The sequence below is a fragment of the Nelumbo nucifera genome, chromosome 1 (assembly GCF_055504915.1).
Source record: "Nelumbo nucifera cultivar China Antique chromosome 1, China Antique-T2T, whole genome shotgun sequence".
In the NCBI taxonomy this organism is placed as follows: domain Eukaryota; kingdom Viridiplantae; phylum Streptophyta; class Magnoliopsida; order Proteales; family Nelumbonaceae; genus Nelumbo; species Nelumbo nucifera.
In genome coordinates, this window is record NC_142649.1 from 117,867,138 (window position 1) to 117,886,490 (window position 19,353).

At 36.3% G+C, this 19,353-nt stretch overlaps 1 protein-coding gene across 1 annotated transcript; it reads left to right on the top strand.

Annotated features, from left to right (window-relative positions):
- Positions 1–4,917: 4,917 nt before the first annotated feature.
- On the top strand, positions 4,918–6,652 carry LOC104601774 (uncharacterized). Its single transcript, XM_010265235.3, has one exon. The coding sequence runs from the start codon at positions 5,161–5,163 to the stop codon at positions 6,379–6,381; it is 1,221 nt and encodes a 406-aa protein (XP_010263537.1). The 5' UTR covers positions 4,918–5,160; the 3' UTR covers positions 6,382–6,652.
- Positions 6,653–19,353: the final 12,701 nt, after the last annotated feature.

Below are 19,353 nucleotides of genomic sequence, written 5' to 3' on the forward strand. Positions count from 1 at the left end.
ATTAAAGCTGCTTTCTGATGAAAAGACAATGGACATCAGAATTCTTGCTCTCTGCTTCCCTGAAAGTAGTAATGGGGGATATACATACGAAACAGAGAGAAGGGAGCAACCAGTGTGATTCTCTGTTGTTATACGACGTCGACCGGGCCAGGCCTGCCCTGCGCTTCAACTTTTATGGTAATCGGTATACATATGTTGTATAAAAAGCCGTCTATGGTTCGTTTTCAATAATAGAAAGTACCATCAATTAAAAGTTAAAACAAAACCCCTGGTCTCAACTCAGCCCGCCTTCCTCTGAAAAAATATGGGAATAATTTTGTGCAGATGTCAGTGTGGCAACTGGCAAGACTGGGACCGGATCAAATGGTTGACCGGTGACCCGGTGACGGTTTTCACAATTTTCATGGGTTTATCGCCCAATTAATCGATAAAACCGTGACCCAATTAGTATTCCATTCTGCACAATTAAGGTGAAAACTTGCCACATGGCAAAAGGTTAAATAAATTAGAAACAGATGGCTCCCCCCAACTCAGATGCGGCATGCCAAACTTGGGTATAAGCAAAAGCCCAAAGCCCCGAATCCAAAACCTGTCTTCCCAAGTCCCAACAATGTGGGATTTCTAATCTTGTCCTCAAATTAATAATTTTCTTTTCAAATATGCCCTCTCCTGATCCTGATGATAATAACAGGATGAGATTTCACTTACATGCATTCGATTCAAATTCATGTAGGCGATGGAACCCACTACCACTAGGGCTATGGCCTGACTGATCCATGAAAAGAGCCCATCAAAAGAAAAAGGATCCATTAAAAGCAACACCCCCAATCAGGGTACAACTTGCCCCAACATTGTTCCCTAACCTTTTTTTGTGACTTTTTTTTCCTTCACTATAGTATCCCGTGCACCACACGGGATTTCCGCTGCCTTTGATATTGATGTTCTAATGAGAAAGAATCAAAGAAGCAAGTAAATTGCACATCTATAACCCTTTATTCCACCACTCACTATCACACCCACGCCTAAACAAAAGAAAGAGATGCCCATCTACATGTGTAGTTGAGTTGTGTGTACCGCCACCTTTAGGCTTTACCTCCATCATCTATCTTTACTTGAAAGACACAAGTAATCATCAAATCAGAAAAAAAAAAGCTATGGTCACCACACGGGAGTCACTCGAACATTATTGTTACTTTACACAACTATTATAAGTTATTGAAAAGCATACACCAGATACACTAATCAACTTGATTACACAGGTGAGGTGACAACAAATGCCCATCGTTTAGTTACAATTTTTAAGCAAAAGAAAGTAGAGAATGAGAAAGACATGACTACAAACAACGTTATGATTCACAGTAGTTAAATGAATCTATTGCAACAAGTTGAGTCTAGTGGGGCTGAATTTTTAGTTGGCTTGGCAAATTTGAAGTGAAGGGATACGTTTCAACTACTAAGCAGAGGCTAGCTACTACCTTGGTAGAGGAACCTTCTCTCTCTCTCTCTCTCAAATTATCAAACAAGGCAACAAACTCTTCTTTATTAATTATTTTATTCCTATAATGGTTTAACTTGTGAATATTAGGCTTAAATAATTAAGCAATACTACCTCTCCCTTACAAAAACCACTTTAATTTATAGGCTTTAACGACCTATTATTCCCTACTACCTATGAATCTAAAGCCTAACAACCCCTAAAAAGAAGCAGCAGAAGAAGAGAGCTCATACTTTAAAATGTTTTTTTGTTTCCATAGGAGTGAAGAGGCACATGGGGTGTATCCTTCTTGGATTAATTTTATCTTCACTTAATCCCTGCCTTAATCCACCACTACGAGTGTTTAAAATAAATTATATACTTAGACTTTTACCCTACAAAACGGTTCAATTCCTCTTAATCATGCATTCCCACTTTGTATTGAACATGACTTGAATTGTCTTCTTTAGAGACAAATTAATATGTGGGAAGAAGAGGAATATATAATTAATTAGGTGAAGACAATTGGATAACCAAGTAATGGTACCCACATTAGAAATTTCCTGGATCTTAACTTGTTAAGCTGGTTTAATCAAATTATTGTAAACAATCCTCTCTGTCTGGTATTCTTTTGATATGGGTTGGTTTTGGGCCCAATGAATTGGATTTTGCTTGGCAGCTGTCTGATTACAATTACAAAGTTGGTTAAATGAAACTATTTATTTCCAGACTGGCCCTATAATGACCTTGATCAAGATAGAAAAAAAAAATAGTGGATCAGGATTTTGTTTTCTTTTACAAAAGGATGGAGTTGGATCATCCACTCTTCTTTCGCAGTCTAGTGCAGAAAGCTGAAGCTAATTCTCATTTCTGAAAGGGGTTCCAATTCCGGCCGGGCCAGTTGGGATTGGGTATTTGACAATCTAACTGCACTACAAGAAGGCTCCCACTTTCTTTTGAAAGCAGTATGACTTCTTTATACCACAAAAGTTGGATTACAGGGGATCAAATCAAAACTAGGGATGCTTAAATGATTCTCTCTCTCTCTCTCTCTCTCTCTCTCTCACCAACACCCACACACAGACAGAGACAGATATGGTCGGATCAGGACCAGTGTGATAAGAGCAAGATAGAGAAGATTGACTAATGCATGTCTTTTGAAATTAAAACAAATTTGTAGGGGTTTGAACTTTGAAGTGCCGAAACAAGACAAGGAAACAAAGGGTTTGCCCAGCACTACCACTTGGACCTTTATCCCCATCGGGTGATCTCCTTGTTCTCTAAAGTAGGTCTCTCTCCCCACCTTGCCCACTACTGTTTGACCAATGGTGTCGACCCGCATCCCTTCACAAGGGTCCCCAGACCTCTACCTTTTGGTGACCCCTTTAATCACCTTTCCAAGACATTTGTTAACACAGAAGCACTCCCCAAAGGCCAAAGCCATACAAATCAAAACTCTACTCTCGCTAATGTGTAGCCTCTAGTTAACTTCTCTTAACAATCGCTTCTTCCCAAACCCAAAGCTGTTCTCCGTTGAAAATTGGGGACACTGTGGTCCTCCTGCCTTCACAAACAAAGCTAGTTAGGCCCAAATTCTCACTGTTACAAGCTACGTATTTTATTATTAAAATTCATCGCAACCATGTATTGAAGTAATGAAACGGACAAATGGTTGACCCCAAAATGATACCGACCAAATGATTATAAGCTTAATAGGTTATAATTGGTGCTACGACCCCCTTATAAAAATCATAATTTGTTGAATGAGGAACGAAATTCAAGAGCAGCCCACATGTTAGCTTCACCCCCTAAACCCTATAGTCAAATCAAGATCCCTTCCTTAGTCCCCCCTTGAGTTTTTCAAATTTTCTGTCTTTGGGGCAAGTGGGGAATCATGCCCATGTTCATTTGCACTCTCTTCTATATCATCTGCGTTGAAAAATTTTCACCCATTTTACATTTGAAACAATACCAAATGGAGACCTTATCTGCTCTAATGCAGGCACAAATGAAGAGCAAATAATGGATCTAATATGTATTGCTACTTGCTAGTTTTTTTTTTTTTTTGGTAAATAACACAGAACAGATTACAGACAACAAAACAGAGTAGAAACAAAGGAGAAAAGAAATAAAACTAACCAAGAAAAGAGAAAAACAAACTAGAACTATTACAAAATAAAACATCACGGGGGGGCGGTTTAACGGATGAGATGGGAGGGGAATCCCAGCACTCTTCAAGAAGAAACTACTAGCTAGTTAGTACATTGAAAGAGCTGAAAATTAAACATACTGTTTTCCTAAGTGAGTGTACTGCCGTCGTAAATGAGAGAGCATTGAACTTGATCAGGTCGGGCACCTCTATTTGGTATTAATTAGCTATTATTTTTATTTCCTTTTGACTGTTATTTCAAACAGTTAGAAGAAGCAGCAGTTCGTTTTATACTAATCTTATCAAAGAATTTTGTAAAAGGAAAGGAGGAACGGAAAGGTTCTCCTTGGATTTAACAATTTGTTTTCTTGTAAGAAGTCGGGATCCCAGGAAACGCTCCTCCCTGTAATGCACCGACGTGTGCATACGCCTCCCTCCCGTTTAATCCATGAACCCAACAAGGTAAAAAAACAAAGAAGAGGTTGAAAAATAAATGCCGGCCATTCGTTCACAGTTCACAGTTCAGACTTGTTTGCCACCTTCACCTCCCCGCTTTTCTTTCTATTTTTTTTTGAGTTTGTACACACTACATAATACACGGACCCGCGCGGTATACCCACCGACTTTGACTTTATTGCCACTCAAATCCCTCAGGAATTACTCCACCCTTCCTATCATTCAAACATTCAACCTCTCTTCTCTCTCTCTTTCTCTCTGTGTGTGTTATTGATCCCTGAGAAGTTGCTTTCACATTTAACGTTATCGATCTCTCTCTTGAGTCTAACCCAACTAAACAAGCTGTCAACTTCGTTCGTATAAACCGAACGATCTCATCATCATTCATCAACCGTGTAATGTTTATGGGATTTGGGGAGCTTACTGTAGTCTGTGTAGATCGAAAGGACGATTGGTCAGGTCATTCACAGAGGGACCCACCCTTTCCAGCCAATTTGCCATTGCCAAATGCTTCTCTTTTCCATCATCACTGCATCGCAACACACGCTTCCCACTAAAACTAAAAGCGTCGACAGGATTATATTATTAAATCCTAGTATCTCACCATCTGTTCTTCTCATCTCCACATAGGCACATACAATGAAAATGAACTGGTTCGGCCGAAAGGTGGAGGGGGGTGGGGGTTTCTCTATTCTATTATCGTAGGCTGTAGAGATTGGGTCCCACCGGATGGTGACGTTGACGTAGTTGCCATTAATTTGGAACTCCGGATTTTTTTTTTTTTTTTTTTTTGAAATTAAGAATCAAAATAATCACACTTCAAAGTCCTAACTCCCAACCCAAGTAAGCTACTTGCAACTAAACATGCCAAATCTCAAGTAGGTCCCACTTCCGCAGCTATAAAACGAAACACCCCTCCCAACACACTTTGTTCTTCCACAAAACTGAAGAAAAACAGAGAAAAACTTACACAGTCGCGCACGCACTCGAATACTCGAACCGTCGCATTTTGATTTTCTCTGACGTTTCCGGTAACCGCCTAAGTTTTCCTGGCACAACCGTCGTAGTTTCTCCGACCACCATGGTCGACGTGGACCGTAGGATGACCGGATTGAACCCGGCCCATGTAGCCGGCTTACGTCGTCTCTCCGCTCGAGCGGCCGCAGCCCCGACTGCCACCACCTCAACTATCCCAGTACGGCATGGGCTGCTTTCTTTCTCTTCCCTTGCCGATACGGTCATTTCTCACCTTCGCAACTCCGGCATACCAGTGGAAGAAGGCCTCTCTGATGTCGAGTTCGCCCGCACCGAGGCCGAGTTCGGCTTCGCCTTCCCTCCCGACCTCCAAGCCGTTCTCTCCGCCGGCCTTCCCGTCGGGCCTGGTTTCCCCGACTGGCGTGCTGGAGCTGGTTCTCGCCTCCATCTCCGCGCTTTGCTCGACCTACCCATTGCCGCGATTTCCTTCCAGATTGCACGTAATGCTCTCTGGCCGAAATCTTGGGGTCCACGACCGTCCAACCCTGAAAAGGCGCTGCGTATCGCTCGAAACGCTCTAAAGAGGGCGCCCCTTTTGATCCCTCTCTTCAATCACTGCTACATCCCCTGTAATCCTCCTCTGGCTGGAAACCCTATTTTCTTCGTGGACGAGAACCGAATCTTTTGTTGCGGATCGGATCTATCGGATTTCTTCGAACGCGAGTCGGTGTTCCGATGTGATGACTCTTGCATCCTTAAGAAGCAGCGATCCGTTAGCGAGAAGACCACCGGATCGTCGTCGAATTACTCAAGAAGAAGCTTAGATACCGGTGGTGGCACCGGAAGCGGAGGGAGAACACCCAGGTGGGTCGAATTCTGGAGTGACGCGGCCATTGATCGACGACGCAGGAATTATACATTGTCGTCGTCTCCATCATCACCGGAGCAGTATTTCGAGATTTCCCGCCCGATATTTCGGACGAAATTGCCGAAATGGGTAGAACGGTACTTGGAGCGGATCGGGACGGTTTTGAGAGAAGGCGGGTGGGGCGAACCGGACGTGGAGGAAATGATACAGGTATCGGCATCCGGTTTTTTCGAAGGAGATATTGCATTATTGGACAGCCAAACACTCCTTGACGCGCTACTGTTGAAAGCAGACCGGTTTTCGGACTCGCTCAGAAAAGCGGGCTGGAGTTGTGAGGAGATCACGGACGCACTGGGTTTTGACTTCCGGCCAGAGAAGGAAAGAAAATCAGTGAAGAAATTGTCACCGAAGCTCGTTGAGAAGATGGGGAAACTGGTAGAGTCGGTGTCGCGGCCATGAATAGCGGTTTCCCGATAAACAGTAAACCGGAAACTGCCGTGGGAGGAGATTCCCTTTTTTTGTTATTTCATATTTCGAAGCCTCCTCATGGTTGGCTGGTTGCTTTGCTCTTTGGGGTAAAAAAAATGAAGAAAAAGAATCGGGAAACGCGTTGTACTAGTAAACGAAGAAAATTATAAACATTTTTTTCAAAAAAAAAAATGTATAAATTATTTAATTATATATGGAATAATTGAAACGTAAATATATAAATCAATTAGTTTTTTTTAAATATACACGACATGTATGCATACAACTCATATTTTGTTATTTTCAGATTTTGATCCTCTGGTTTCTAACCCGCATGCACGTGTTGCTAGATTTTGAAAAAGAGACGTTATAGGGGTGAGGGTCCCACGTGAAGTGAGACGCTAACTAATAATGTTGCTAAGATGCGCCTCCCTGTTTTTCCTAAGTTATAACTTATAACCAATTTCTAGTCGATGAAACAAAGATCTCTGTATATTTTTAGTTCTTTGTAAGCGTGGGGTTGGTTTTCTTGGACTTGGGCTTGGATGGATGCACGGTAAGTTGATGCTGGCAAGTGGCAAGTTGATTTAAATAAAAAATTCATGTTTTGAGAGAAAGCTAGAAACGAATGGGAATTGGGAAGAGATTGAGTAGAGAGACTCAGATCGAGGAGAAATGCAGAAAATGCAGGGTGTAGCGTGCGTGTTGTCCATTGGAGTTTGGGAAAAAGCCGATGGGGTTAAAGAAAGAGACAGACTGACTGACATGGAAACCTTCGCCGTTCTAACTTTTGAGAGACAGAACAACGAGGTATTGTGAGACTAGGGTCGATTTCATTTCCAGCATCGATAATCAGTAATCAGTTGGGACGGGTTCTACTTCTAACTTCTATGGTTCTATCTATCTATATCTATGTGGATTCTGGACTCAGGAATCAGGAGGGGGGCTTCAGGGTAGCACGGTAAAAGTCTCCCCCGAGTAAAACTGAAAGAGAAGAGGGCGATTTCCCAAGTACTGTAAAAGTGAAGAAGCGGCGTGGGTTGGGGATGGGGAGGGCAGGGCCTAATTGATGAGGAGAGTTCAATAGCTGATGATTCTGATAGGAGGGAGGCTGGCGGAGGGAACTTGGTAGTTCGTACCAAGGGAATGGACGGTGACCGGTGACCGGTGTTCCTGTTTCTACTCTCGTCGCTTGTTGTTTTGTGGGAGAGGGCGTAGTGTACCCGTGTCCGTACTGGTGTTGTGCACTCACTCTCCATCAATTGTCCAACCGTGGTTGGGTTGGGTAATATTTGTTTACAGGATTTCCGGACTCTACTTTTTCCTTTGTCCTTGTTCCTCTCAGTCTTCACTCTTCATAATTTCAAAATATTTGTTCATAAATCCATCCCATTGGGATTTGGGAGTGGGAGATTTCTTTTTATATGTTTCAAAAACCCTAGCCTTCTGTGTTCACAGTTTTGTCTAGATTTATTTATGATTTTTTTGGACATTATAGGACAACGACCACTATTCTATGTTAGTCGTTCATTAATCCCAGTTCACATTTGACATTTAGAAATTTTGGAAAAGAAAAAAAAAATAAAAGTTCCCTTGTTTGATCACATCTCATTTCAAGTGGACAAGTGCCCAAATCCCTATATCTTTAATTTCACGATGGATATGAAATGAAACAAGTGAGATTCACACAGGTGGCTAATTTTGGGAGCATGGTAGATACTAGTTCAATCATAATAGACCACATCATCCCGCCCGAAACACGGGAATGTATGGATTTGATACGAGTTTGAAGTAACCATTCACGTTTCACATTTAATTAAGAGGTGAAAGTGAATTTAAGATCGCGTTTGATAAATTTAAAATCTCAAAAGTTAAAAAAAATATTAAAAATGTCTTGAATAGATAAGGTTGATTGTATTGGATCAAATGCATCTGAAATTTCTTGATTTTGTTATTTTATCCTAAAACAAATTATTTGATAATTTTGAATTTATTCATTTTGCACTATTTTCATAAAAAATAAATTATTAAATTCAAAAATAATATTAAAAATATAAATAAATTTATAAAAACTAAAAAATATATTAAAATAAGAATAAAATTAAAAAATACATATAAACTTATAAATTCAAAATAAATAATTAAAATTCAAAATAATAATGAAAATAGTAATAAAGTCCATGAAGCAATGAAAAAAGATTAATAATTAGCAATTTAATATCTTAAAACTATTAAAATATTTAATAATTAATAATTAATACAAATAAAATTATAAAAATAAAAAAAATATATTAAAATAAGAATAAAACTGGAAAGTACATATAAATTTATAAATTAAAGATAAATTATTAAGAATTAAAATAATAATAAAAATAGTAATAAAGTCTATGAAGCAAGTAGAAATATTTAATAATTAGAAAATTATTATATTAAAAACTATTAAAATATTTAATAATTAATAAAAGTTAAAATAATTAATAATTAATTTTACATCAATTGTAATAGTGTTCTTTTTTTTACATTAGTTGCAAAGGTAGAAAATGGGGTGGAGAGGACAACAATGGCCGAGAGTGGAGAAGATATATATATAGCGAGAGAGAGAGAGAGAGAGATAGAGAGAGAGAGAGAGAGAGAAAGAGAGAGAGAGGTGTTAACCGTCGCTGCTACTCTAGCTGCAGCAGTGGTGGGAAGACAAAGGAGAGAGAGACCATGGCTTTGCAGAGGTCGAGGTTATGGCTTCATTGCTAAGAGTAACAAGATGATGGCATAAATACCGTGGAAATAGCTGAGATTATGCTTGATTTGAACCATGGCTTCGTAGAGCTCAAAGTCGAAGTTGTTGGAAGGGTTAGTGCTGTAGCTAGTTTGTGGTGACTTCACCATCACGAAGAAACCCTACCAGTAGTTTTCCTTGATTTTGAATCTAGATAGAATTACAAAACAATGAGTTGATGAACCTTAGTCCCCAAACGGCGAAACCTTACACCCAACCCTAGCTCCAAAGCTTTCTAGTGGTTGATCTTAGAGAGAGAGAGAGGAAGAATGGGAATTGAGAGATGATTTTCTTTTCAACGAGTTCTCCATTGTTGTCTCCCTTCTCGTTCGATGGCAACAAACTGAATGAGCATCTATCGAGTTTAAATGGGGTATAATATGTCATTATTAAAAATATTGAGGATATTTTAGACTTTTGGCCATGTCTGAAATGCATCCAACCGTGTTCAGTGACTGGCCTAGGTCTTAAGGTTTTAGATTTGAAAATGCATTTCAAATCTTTTTTTCTTATTCAACCCAAACATAGGTGGCGTCTGAAAAGCAACATTTTCAGACTTAAGAGGTATGAAAAGTGTTATCAAACGCTTTAGGAGACCACAACCATTTTTGCTTCGTTTCAACAAAGCAAAACTATAATATAATGCGACAAAGATTTTGGTTCTCGTTGATTTTTAGATTTATGTAAGGTTTATGAAAAATTTATTTTTCCATCCATCTCTTAGGTAGGTAATTAAAATTTTCATTAAGGAAAATTACCAACACTTTAATGGGACATAATTACCTCTTTTAATAATAAAATTTTATATGTAAAATAATCATTATTTATTTAACTGAAAAATAAAAGAAAATTAATAAATATTCTGATCATTATTTCCCAACAAACAAATAACTTTTCAAAAATAGAATAGGGTCTAAAAACAAATTATTAACCCCAACTGTCAGAATATTTATTAATACAAAGGGTGTGCCTAGTTCGAATGGGCCTGGGGAATATCTCCCATCAAATAAATTACATAGGTACGGAGATATGCCCAAGATTGTAAGCCGTTTGAACAGTGCTCGAACAGGTCATGCACTGACTGAAGCCAATCTTGATCCGGACTCCATTCATCATGAGTGATGGAATGTAAAGGATAGGATTTTCCCTCTAAGCTCTAACCAACATGCCCTAATGCGAACAGTCCAAGATCTATTATGGTGCAGAAAAAAATCATTACTAGGATGAATTTACGTATGGTTGCAATGGACATGGCTCCGTGAACAACAAGCCATGTGGACAGCTACACAATGTACAAGATTGTTATGCACCATCACACCAGGCGATGGTTTGGAAGCTAAATTCCATAGTAGACAGTGTATATATAAAATACCCAAAGAGAGTTGATTCCATCCCATTTGGTACAAAATTGACCCATGTTTTCAGCTTCTAATTTGAGAAGATAAGATTTAAAGTGGATTTTGTCGGAACACAGGACCTGGTGATGTTTGGATGTAATTGGTAATAATTCCAATAACCATATGCATATGCATGCCTGCTTTTTTAAGTGGGGATCTCTAAACAAGACATGCTTTCAGAGCTTGGCAGGGACCGATGGAGAGAGATATGGTGTTTAATATAAAAGGAGTTGTGTACTGTCTCTATTTAACAACCCGTTTGCTTAACGTCGGCCATTTTGATTCTAACTATTTGATTGGGTGGATTTTAGAATCTTATTTTCATTCAAATTGTCATTCCCTCCCCATCACTCAGGAATGAAATTCTATTGTAGGTGACTCAAATGTTTAATAGAATGTATGGGTTGTTTTGTAGATATTGGAGTCAATTAACGACAAGACAGGATTAAATGTTGGATTTGTTGGAAACATGTGGTCATGAAAATTTGGAGGAGAAGCTTTAAGTGTGTCTAAAGAAATTGTCTTTAAAATGTTATTTGTTTCCATTCAGATTTATTAAGTTTATTGTTGAAGAATTGTGAATCACGCAGGTACGAGTAAAGTACGCCTCATTACGTTGCATACACATGCGCGTGTTGTACAGTAGCAAGCCTCTATACTCTCCTCTTTATTATTAAGGAATGTAAATAAGCTCCTATTTAAAAAGTCAAAACAAATTTTGTAATTTTCCAATATGGGACAAATTGAAAAATAATTTTAATAAGAGAAAAAATTATTTTCCAAGACATATATACATATATTTTTTTTGTGTAATTGATCAATCAAACCTCATTAAATTTAATCTCTAATAAGATTAAAATCCAATAAGAATTTAGTACGAGATTTGGATGGCCAAATCATTTGGACTTGAGATCTCATACGCTTTAATGATTTGTACTGACTTGTACATTAATTAAGAAGAATTCAGGTGGGTTTATTGGTCTTTGGTCAAACTCTAAAACGTGGGGCCATGGCTGTTGATGAATTCATATTGGTTAGTGTTGAATTTAGCACAAATGTGGGAGATCCGGATTCCATCATTTGCGTTGAATTTTGTATTGCAAGAAGTAAATGATTCAAATCCATAGCAAATATTCACAAGAGTTAAAAACGAGTTTGATTATGATGCCGCAAAAACTTATAGCTAATCAATTTTTTTTTTGGGTAAATTATAGATAGGCACCCCGTACTTTGGGGTAGTGATTGATAGGTGTCTTTAACTTTCAATTGCAACATTTGAGTATCCTGAATTCTCAGAAATAGACACTTGGATTCATCTATTAGTATTTCGTTAATTAAATATTTCATAATGTCAAGAATACCCTTTTTATATATTTTTGAGATTATTCTATGGAGTAAAATCATCACCAGAGAGTGCCATTGTCCGAAAATTTGAATTTGCTATTTGCTGTCCACATGAGAACGTCATCGTGGGGGGACTTTTGGTTACTTGAGAATGATCTCAAAAATATACGAGAAGGGTATTTTTTGCATTATATAATGTTTAACTAATGGAATAGTAATAAATGGACCCAAGTGTCTATTTTTGAGAGTTCAGGATACTCAAATGTTGCAATTGAAAGTTGAAGATACTTATTTGTCACTACCCCCAAAGTATAGGGTACCTATCTATAAGTTAGCCAACTTTTTAGTAATATTATAAGCAATCAACTAGTATCATGAAATTAGTAGCTAATCAGGTGTCATTGAGGTTTCAAAAAGTGGTTTCCACATTGACCAACAATCTTGTGTTCACTATTCAATAAACTGTGGATTCTACAATAAGTTGTTTTTCCCTATATATCATTTATTCAAGTAAGTGATATCAACGTTCAAAATATTGATATGCTTGATATGTCGTAGAGGTGTATCGGGTTGTATTGGTATTTTTTTAGGTTTTACTTATTTTTTTTGGAACCGGTTTAGAGGAGTTAGTCTAAAGCATGACTACCCTTTGAACCAATGGCTGATCCAATACAACCCCTAGAGGGGCGTATCTGGAAGCCATCGGCATGATACGTATTGATCGATACGGACCGATACCTATTGATACTTTGAACCTTGAGTGATATTCATCTTTCAAGTGGATAACTTTATGGCATGAATAAGTAATACCTTTGATAAAAAATATATTTATCTAACAAACACTTACCAAGATAAAAGGTTTTTGAAAAACCAAAAGAAAAAAAAAACAATGGGGTTGGGGAGTTTTGGTTAGTCAATGCTTTTTTAATATTATACCATTTTGGCATCATAAATAAAAACATTCAAGTGCTTGTAGAGATTATGATTAGGGGTGGTGATCATGGGCCAGGCCTGGGTCGAGCTTTGCACTTATGATAAGGGCTATAGCTTAGGCCCGGGCTTGGTCTGGCACGGGGTTCTGGGCCTGTAACATAAACCCTAGGCCAGGTCTATATGGGTTCGGGCTGGGTCGGGCCTGATTTTAGGCCAATGTTTTTCATATATAAAACATTACATATCTATAATATTTTATATTAAATGACATAACATGTATATAAAATTTTATTTTATATATCATATAATATAAATTGTACATGTCATGTTATAATATTTATATATAAAATATATAATATAATGTAAAATAACATATACACATATGTACATCATACACAAAATGTGAAAGTTTAAATATATGTGGGCCGGATTTGAAATATTAAGCCCAAGCCTGACTCTAAAATTTGTCTAAAATTTACGAGCTTAATATGGGCCCGGGCCTGGACCGGGCGGGGCCAGACTGAAACACCCCCAATTATGGCATTAAAGAAAGGAGATGTGAAATGAGATAAACAGTACATTTTTGAATTTTGAAAAAGTGAAAGCTTCTTACGAATAAATTTGTTATATGTAATTGATTATATATATCAAGGAACAAAAATATTAAAGCCCATGAGATAGCAAGCAGAACTAGAAAATATAGATAATCACAAGTTGGAGTTCACTAGCGATCCTCCGTATTGAGTAAGAGATCTACTCTCTTCCAATCCGGGTGGTAATTTGTAACTCTAGTAACTTTTATGTGAGTTGTCAGTTCTTTTGCAAAAAAAAAAAAAAAAAAGAAAAGATTTAAACTTAAACCTCACGGATATTATATTCATTTCATGCATTAGTTCTTTTTCCGAAATAAAAGAAAGAAATGATTTAAACTTAGATCTCCCGGATATTATATTCATTTCATCTATTAACTCTTTTGCCAAAATAAATAAAGAAAAGATTTAAACTTATAAAGCCTAAGTATATTATATTTCATTTCAAGCATTCTATCAAGTATAACGAACTATGTGTAGCTTGTTGGTTAGGAGAAAAGTCAGGAGACGGTACAATTAATTATCTCTTTAATTAATCAAATTGACTTTACCGATTACCCAGGGCAAACTCCAACATTTACTAATTAATCATTTACCGACTGATTAGGCACATTCTCACTGGGCCTGCAGAGATTCAATGGTTCATTTATTTTGTTGTCACATTTACTCCTGCTTGCTCTTCTCCCCGAAAGCAATTTAAGTCCACGTCAAGTGGGGTTTCAGTGCGAACACGTTAATGGCACCATCCAGATTGGTAATAGTATGATACTGTCTTGATATCCTTCCAATCTATATGTATAGTGGTCTGTCTTCCTTGATAATTTGTATAGCTAATCGTCCAAAGAGTGGGCTGTGACGATGGTCGTCCAAAATTAAAGCAAACACTGGGAGTTGAGAATTTGAAAAGTTGATTGGATGTTTGAATCCTTGGAAGCAGAAAAAGGGACATATGGTAGAAGTAAAGTAATTGGAGGAGAAGGACTAATCTCACCAAGCCATATCAGCTGTTACTTGGAATCCTTAGTCCAGAGAGTGGGCTTTCCTAATTTTGACGAAACAAACAATGTTGTGATTATTGCTTTTCTGGCTGCGTTGAGGGGTGTGCGCCTCAATTCATGAATCATGATGAAGAACCTTGGTTCCCATGTCATTTTCATTCATATATACCCGTCCAATACTCCAATTGGGTATATATCATAATAGTAATACTAAACATGGATGAGGAGAGAAATATCTAAAAAAAATTGAGAGACTGAGCCTGAGCAAGAGGGGGTATAGAGGGTTAGTGTTGACTTTGGCGGTCAACACGCTCCACCACCGCTAAAACTGATCCTTACTCTGCCACGTGTAAGCCCACTGTCTCTCACTTCACGGGTTTTCACGTGTTTCACGGTTCACATGCAGCTGTCGACCTTGTTTACTTTTGATTTGGTTTGCCGTGAATTCATCTTAAAACGGGTTAATTACAAAGCCCCGTTAATGCTGGTCTGGAATTGGAATTAGAATGGACTATTACAATTCTAATTGTTTGGTTAAGTGAAATCAGAAGCCCATTTTTATTTTTATTGGAATGGCTATTCTCTCATTTGAAGGAATGGGGATTCCCTGTTGGATACGAATCAAATGAACCCTTGATATGCCCTGAGATTTTATTAGAATACTCAATTTGCAAAACTTTAAAACATTTAACAAAAAGATCAACGGAAAAAATAAAAAGGCAGAAATGCCCTTCACTGTTCAATCTAATATTTTTTTCTGTCTTGTAAAGCTACTTTCCTTCGGTTGCTGTGGTAACCCTACTATTTTATTTGTCAAATCTTCTTAGAGCTTTCTTTGTTACTCTATTTGTACCTGTGTTGAGGTGTCTAACTTGATAGGCGACGATGAACCAATATTAGTAGTCTCAATGTTACCTTCAAAAAAAGAAGGCACAAATCTCCTCAGTATTATAGCTTTCTCTGTACTCATCATCTGTTTCTCGTGGGAAGATATTCTCAATACAAGGCTGCAAAGGCACTGTGTGAAGTATGAGAGCATGGTTTTATAAGGACCAAATGCGATTTCTCACCAGTCCTGGTGAAAGGAGGAATATGGGTTTCTTCCTCCGTTTCTTAGGCTTTTTCATTTAAAATCGAGTGCCTCTAGTGATCCTGGGATTAAAACGATGATGGAGCAGCAATTTTAGCAGTTATGACTTCAACCTATATAGTCATTAACTTTTGCTTTTGAAATTCTTGGAAGGCCTTATGGAGTAATCTCTTTAGAAAGTTGTTTCAGTTGTTCTTGTAAAGTTGCAACATAAAGGGGAAATTCTTTTTTTTTTTGGATTTTGAGAGAGGGAAAGTTGGTTAATGGGATTTTGGTTCCTATTGACCAAGAATCCCATATTCATTTTTCAAATTAATGTGAGAACTAGGGAAACCTTATTTTCTTGAGTATCACTTACCTAGTACCTATCTCGTAGGTGGGTAAATAACTTTTCCACCTAGGAGGAAAGTTGCTAACACTTGAATATGACAAAAATGTCCATTTTAATAATGGATTTTTATGACTAAAATGGTCATTACCTTATTTACCTGAGAAATAAAAGAACATGGTTAAATGCATTTACCCGGGTAAGTGTTGCCCAAAAAAAAACTTACCCAAGTAATTACATTTACCCGGGTAAGTAACTTACCGAAAAGTGAACGGAGCCAAATAATGTATAAGCTTTGCCTGGTTTTGTTGTTGAAGTGCTGCCACAAGCAACCTCCTCAGGTTAATTTCTGTTTTGCAAAATTCCATATTAATTGATTAGTAAATGAGAATAAAGTCTTTTGGCATAAATATCCATCCTCATTTTGGGACAATAAACAAGACAAATAGTGTAACCTGTAACCGGCTACAGAAATTGGGATTTTTAATAAAAGAACAATTATTGAATCATTTAGGCTCTGTTCTCTTTTCAGTAAGTTATTTACCTGTGCAAGTGTTTTCTAGGAAAGACTTATCCCGGTAAGTGTATTTACCCATGTTCTTTTATTTTTCAGGTAAATAAAGCAATGATCGTTTTAGCCATAAAAGTCTATTATTAAAAGGTTTTTTTTTTTTGTCCAATTCAAGTGTTGGCAACTTTCCCCCCAAGCGGGAAAGTTATTTACCCACCTAGGAGAAGTGTATCACTTGCTTGGGTAAGTGATGAAAATAAACTTTCCTTAGTCCCCATATAAATCTGAAAAAAAAAGGTTTATTTCCCCTCTCAAAATCCAAAAAAAAAGAACACCCCCTTAATCTTATTCTGTTAATTCTTTTTATCAGAATCCAAGATAAATGGGGTTAATCAGGGACAAAAGCAAAATTATGATAAATGTCTAATGCACTTAATAATGGTCCTGGTTGACCAATAGAGAGCCTATTTGTGTGAAGTGGGGCCATATGACAATGTATATTTAAGTAGTTTCGGAATCCATAGAGAATATTTAAATAATTTAGCAAAATTAGAGGGTATGTTTAAGTGATTATCCCTCTTAAAAAATAGTTATTAGTAAAAGAAAATTAGAATACAGGCAAGGATCAAAGTATTGGTATCGGGTATCGTATCGGACAATTTAGATATGGATACGGATACAGATACGCTTAGGAAACGCATGGATACAGACGAAAAATATGAAAATATTTGGATACGCTTGGGAAATGCATAGAAATTCCATAAATATATTAATAATATTAAGTTTAATGCCAAAATAATTATAATAATATATAAATACATAGGAGCTTTATATTTTAATGGTATATATAAAGAAATATATTACAAGTAATATAAGAGATGCATAGATATTATGCAATTTTATTGATAGTGCACCAATCAAGAATCTAAGACATATTATATAGATTCTTAGAAATTAATACATGCACAAAGCCATTATTATTTTATTTTCTATTAAAGTCCAATGCACAAAACATATGAAACTATTCTATTTGAATTGCTATATCAACATTTCTATTTTACTATTTTTATTTTTTAACATTAACAAAAAATCAACAAAAAAAATCAATTCTCAGATAAATATGTTATTATAAAATGTAAAGTAAAATATTAATTAATAATTTATAAAAATATATAATCTTAACTTAAAATATATCAAATCTATTAAAATTTTAAAGATATATATCATATGAAAATTAATAAATTTTAATTACTAAAATAATTATTCCATTATTAATATTTTTATTTTATAAAATTTCTAAAATACAAAATTATTTTATTTTTATATAAATGTAGATTAGTGGAATTGACCAATTCAATTTATGTGGTATTATCAAATATTTTGTAAATAATATATTTATTTTTTAAATAGTAAAGACATTGTTATTTAATGCAAATTAAAATATTAATTAATAATTTATAAAAATTTGAATATACATATAATGCACAAATTTATAATTTTTAAGTATTAAAATAATTTTTCTATTAATAATAATTTTATTTGTATAAATTTTTTGAAATTAAAAATCAAATTCCTGTATATACGTAGATTTGATAAATTATTTATTCCATTGGTCATAAAATACTAATTTTATAAATTATTCTTTTTAACTTATAGTTGGAGTTGTTGAATATTAGTATATATTATTTATTTGGTTTATATGTAGACTACTAGACTTTAATGTTGATAAAGGTTAATGCATGACTTAGTTCTATCTTTGAATCATGCTAGCCTCAGTTTTTTAAAGTGAAATGCGGTTTATAAGTGTCAGATGAAGGGATGGACACGGATGCATGAAACGTTGTTGTATCGGTGCGTATTAGATTGAATTGCTCGATACTATACGATACGCGTCGATACAGTAGCGTATCGGACCGATACACATGACTGGCTCCGTTTGTTTGTGATACAAACGCCGAATCGGGGTATTTATGTACCCCGGTTTGCATTTGAGAGCGTTTGTTTGACATGTAAAAGAATAATGATTAAGAGATTAAAAATGTATTTTCTAACATTTTTGTACTCTGAGGAGAGAGCATACTGTATCTATTTTTTGGATATATTTTTGTGCTCTTCATAATTTTGCTTTTTGACCAAAGTTTAAGAAATTAGAGTTAGATAGTTGGAGTATTAATAATGAGCCCACTCTTTGCACCCATTTCAAAAACAAGATGAGTACAAAAACAGTTTAAAAAAATGTGAGCTATGTTTGCATTCATAAACCAAAAAAAAGATAATTATGCAGAATATACATATTTGTGTTTGAATCGCAACCAAACTCAACCTGGCGTTGAAATTTTGTTATGCAATGCAACAATGCGGTGTAGTTGTTAATAATTAACACGAGTAAAAGAAACAAAGAGCAATACAAGTTAATTCTATATTCTGACCAAGGAGTAGAACTAGAGATGTTAATTTGTAATCTCACATACACTATATCATAAGAAACGGCAAAAGTACCACCCATGAAATGAAGAAAAAGACAGTTGAGAAGAGAGAGCGTGCATCTCTCTGCTCTGCTCTACTCTTCCTTGCTCAATTGGAAAGCTAGGTCAAAATTTAACTCTAAATCCAAATTAAACTCTGTTCTTGTCGTCCGTTTTTTTTTCACCGGCAACAATATGCAGTTAAAATTCAAAATGCATGCAGAGTGATGTAAAGTCGATAATGTCATTGAACGTATATTGTCCGGCTCGATAAGGGAAACACTCTATCATGCTTTGTTTGTCGTTTAGAGGTCCTTTGTTGGGATGGGTCAGATGGCTTTGTGAGCAACCCATGTCAAGTCTCTCTCTCTTTCTCATTTATATTTCTGAAAGGGCAGGGCCTGGCCAAATATTTATAATAGGGTATTTTTTTTCTTGTTTGGTTGTCTTGGCAAGGGAAGACACACCCACTTGTGTAGGATATCCAATGGGAGACTGAATTGAGTTTGGATTGCGACCACATTTGGAGAGGTG

Bases quoted from the DNA above. Each gene is read 5' to 3' on its own strand.
- LOC104601774 (XM_010265235.3), top strand. From the start codon at position 5,161: ATGGTCGACGTGGACCGTAGGATGACCGGATTGAACCCGGCCCATGTA.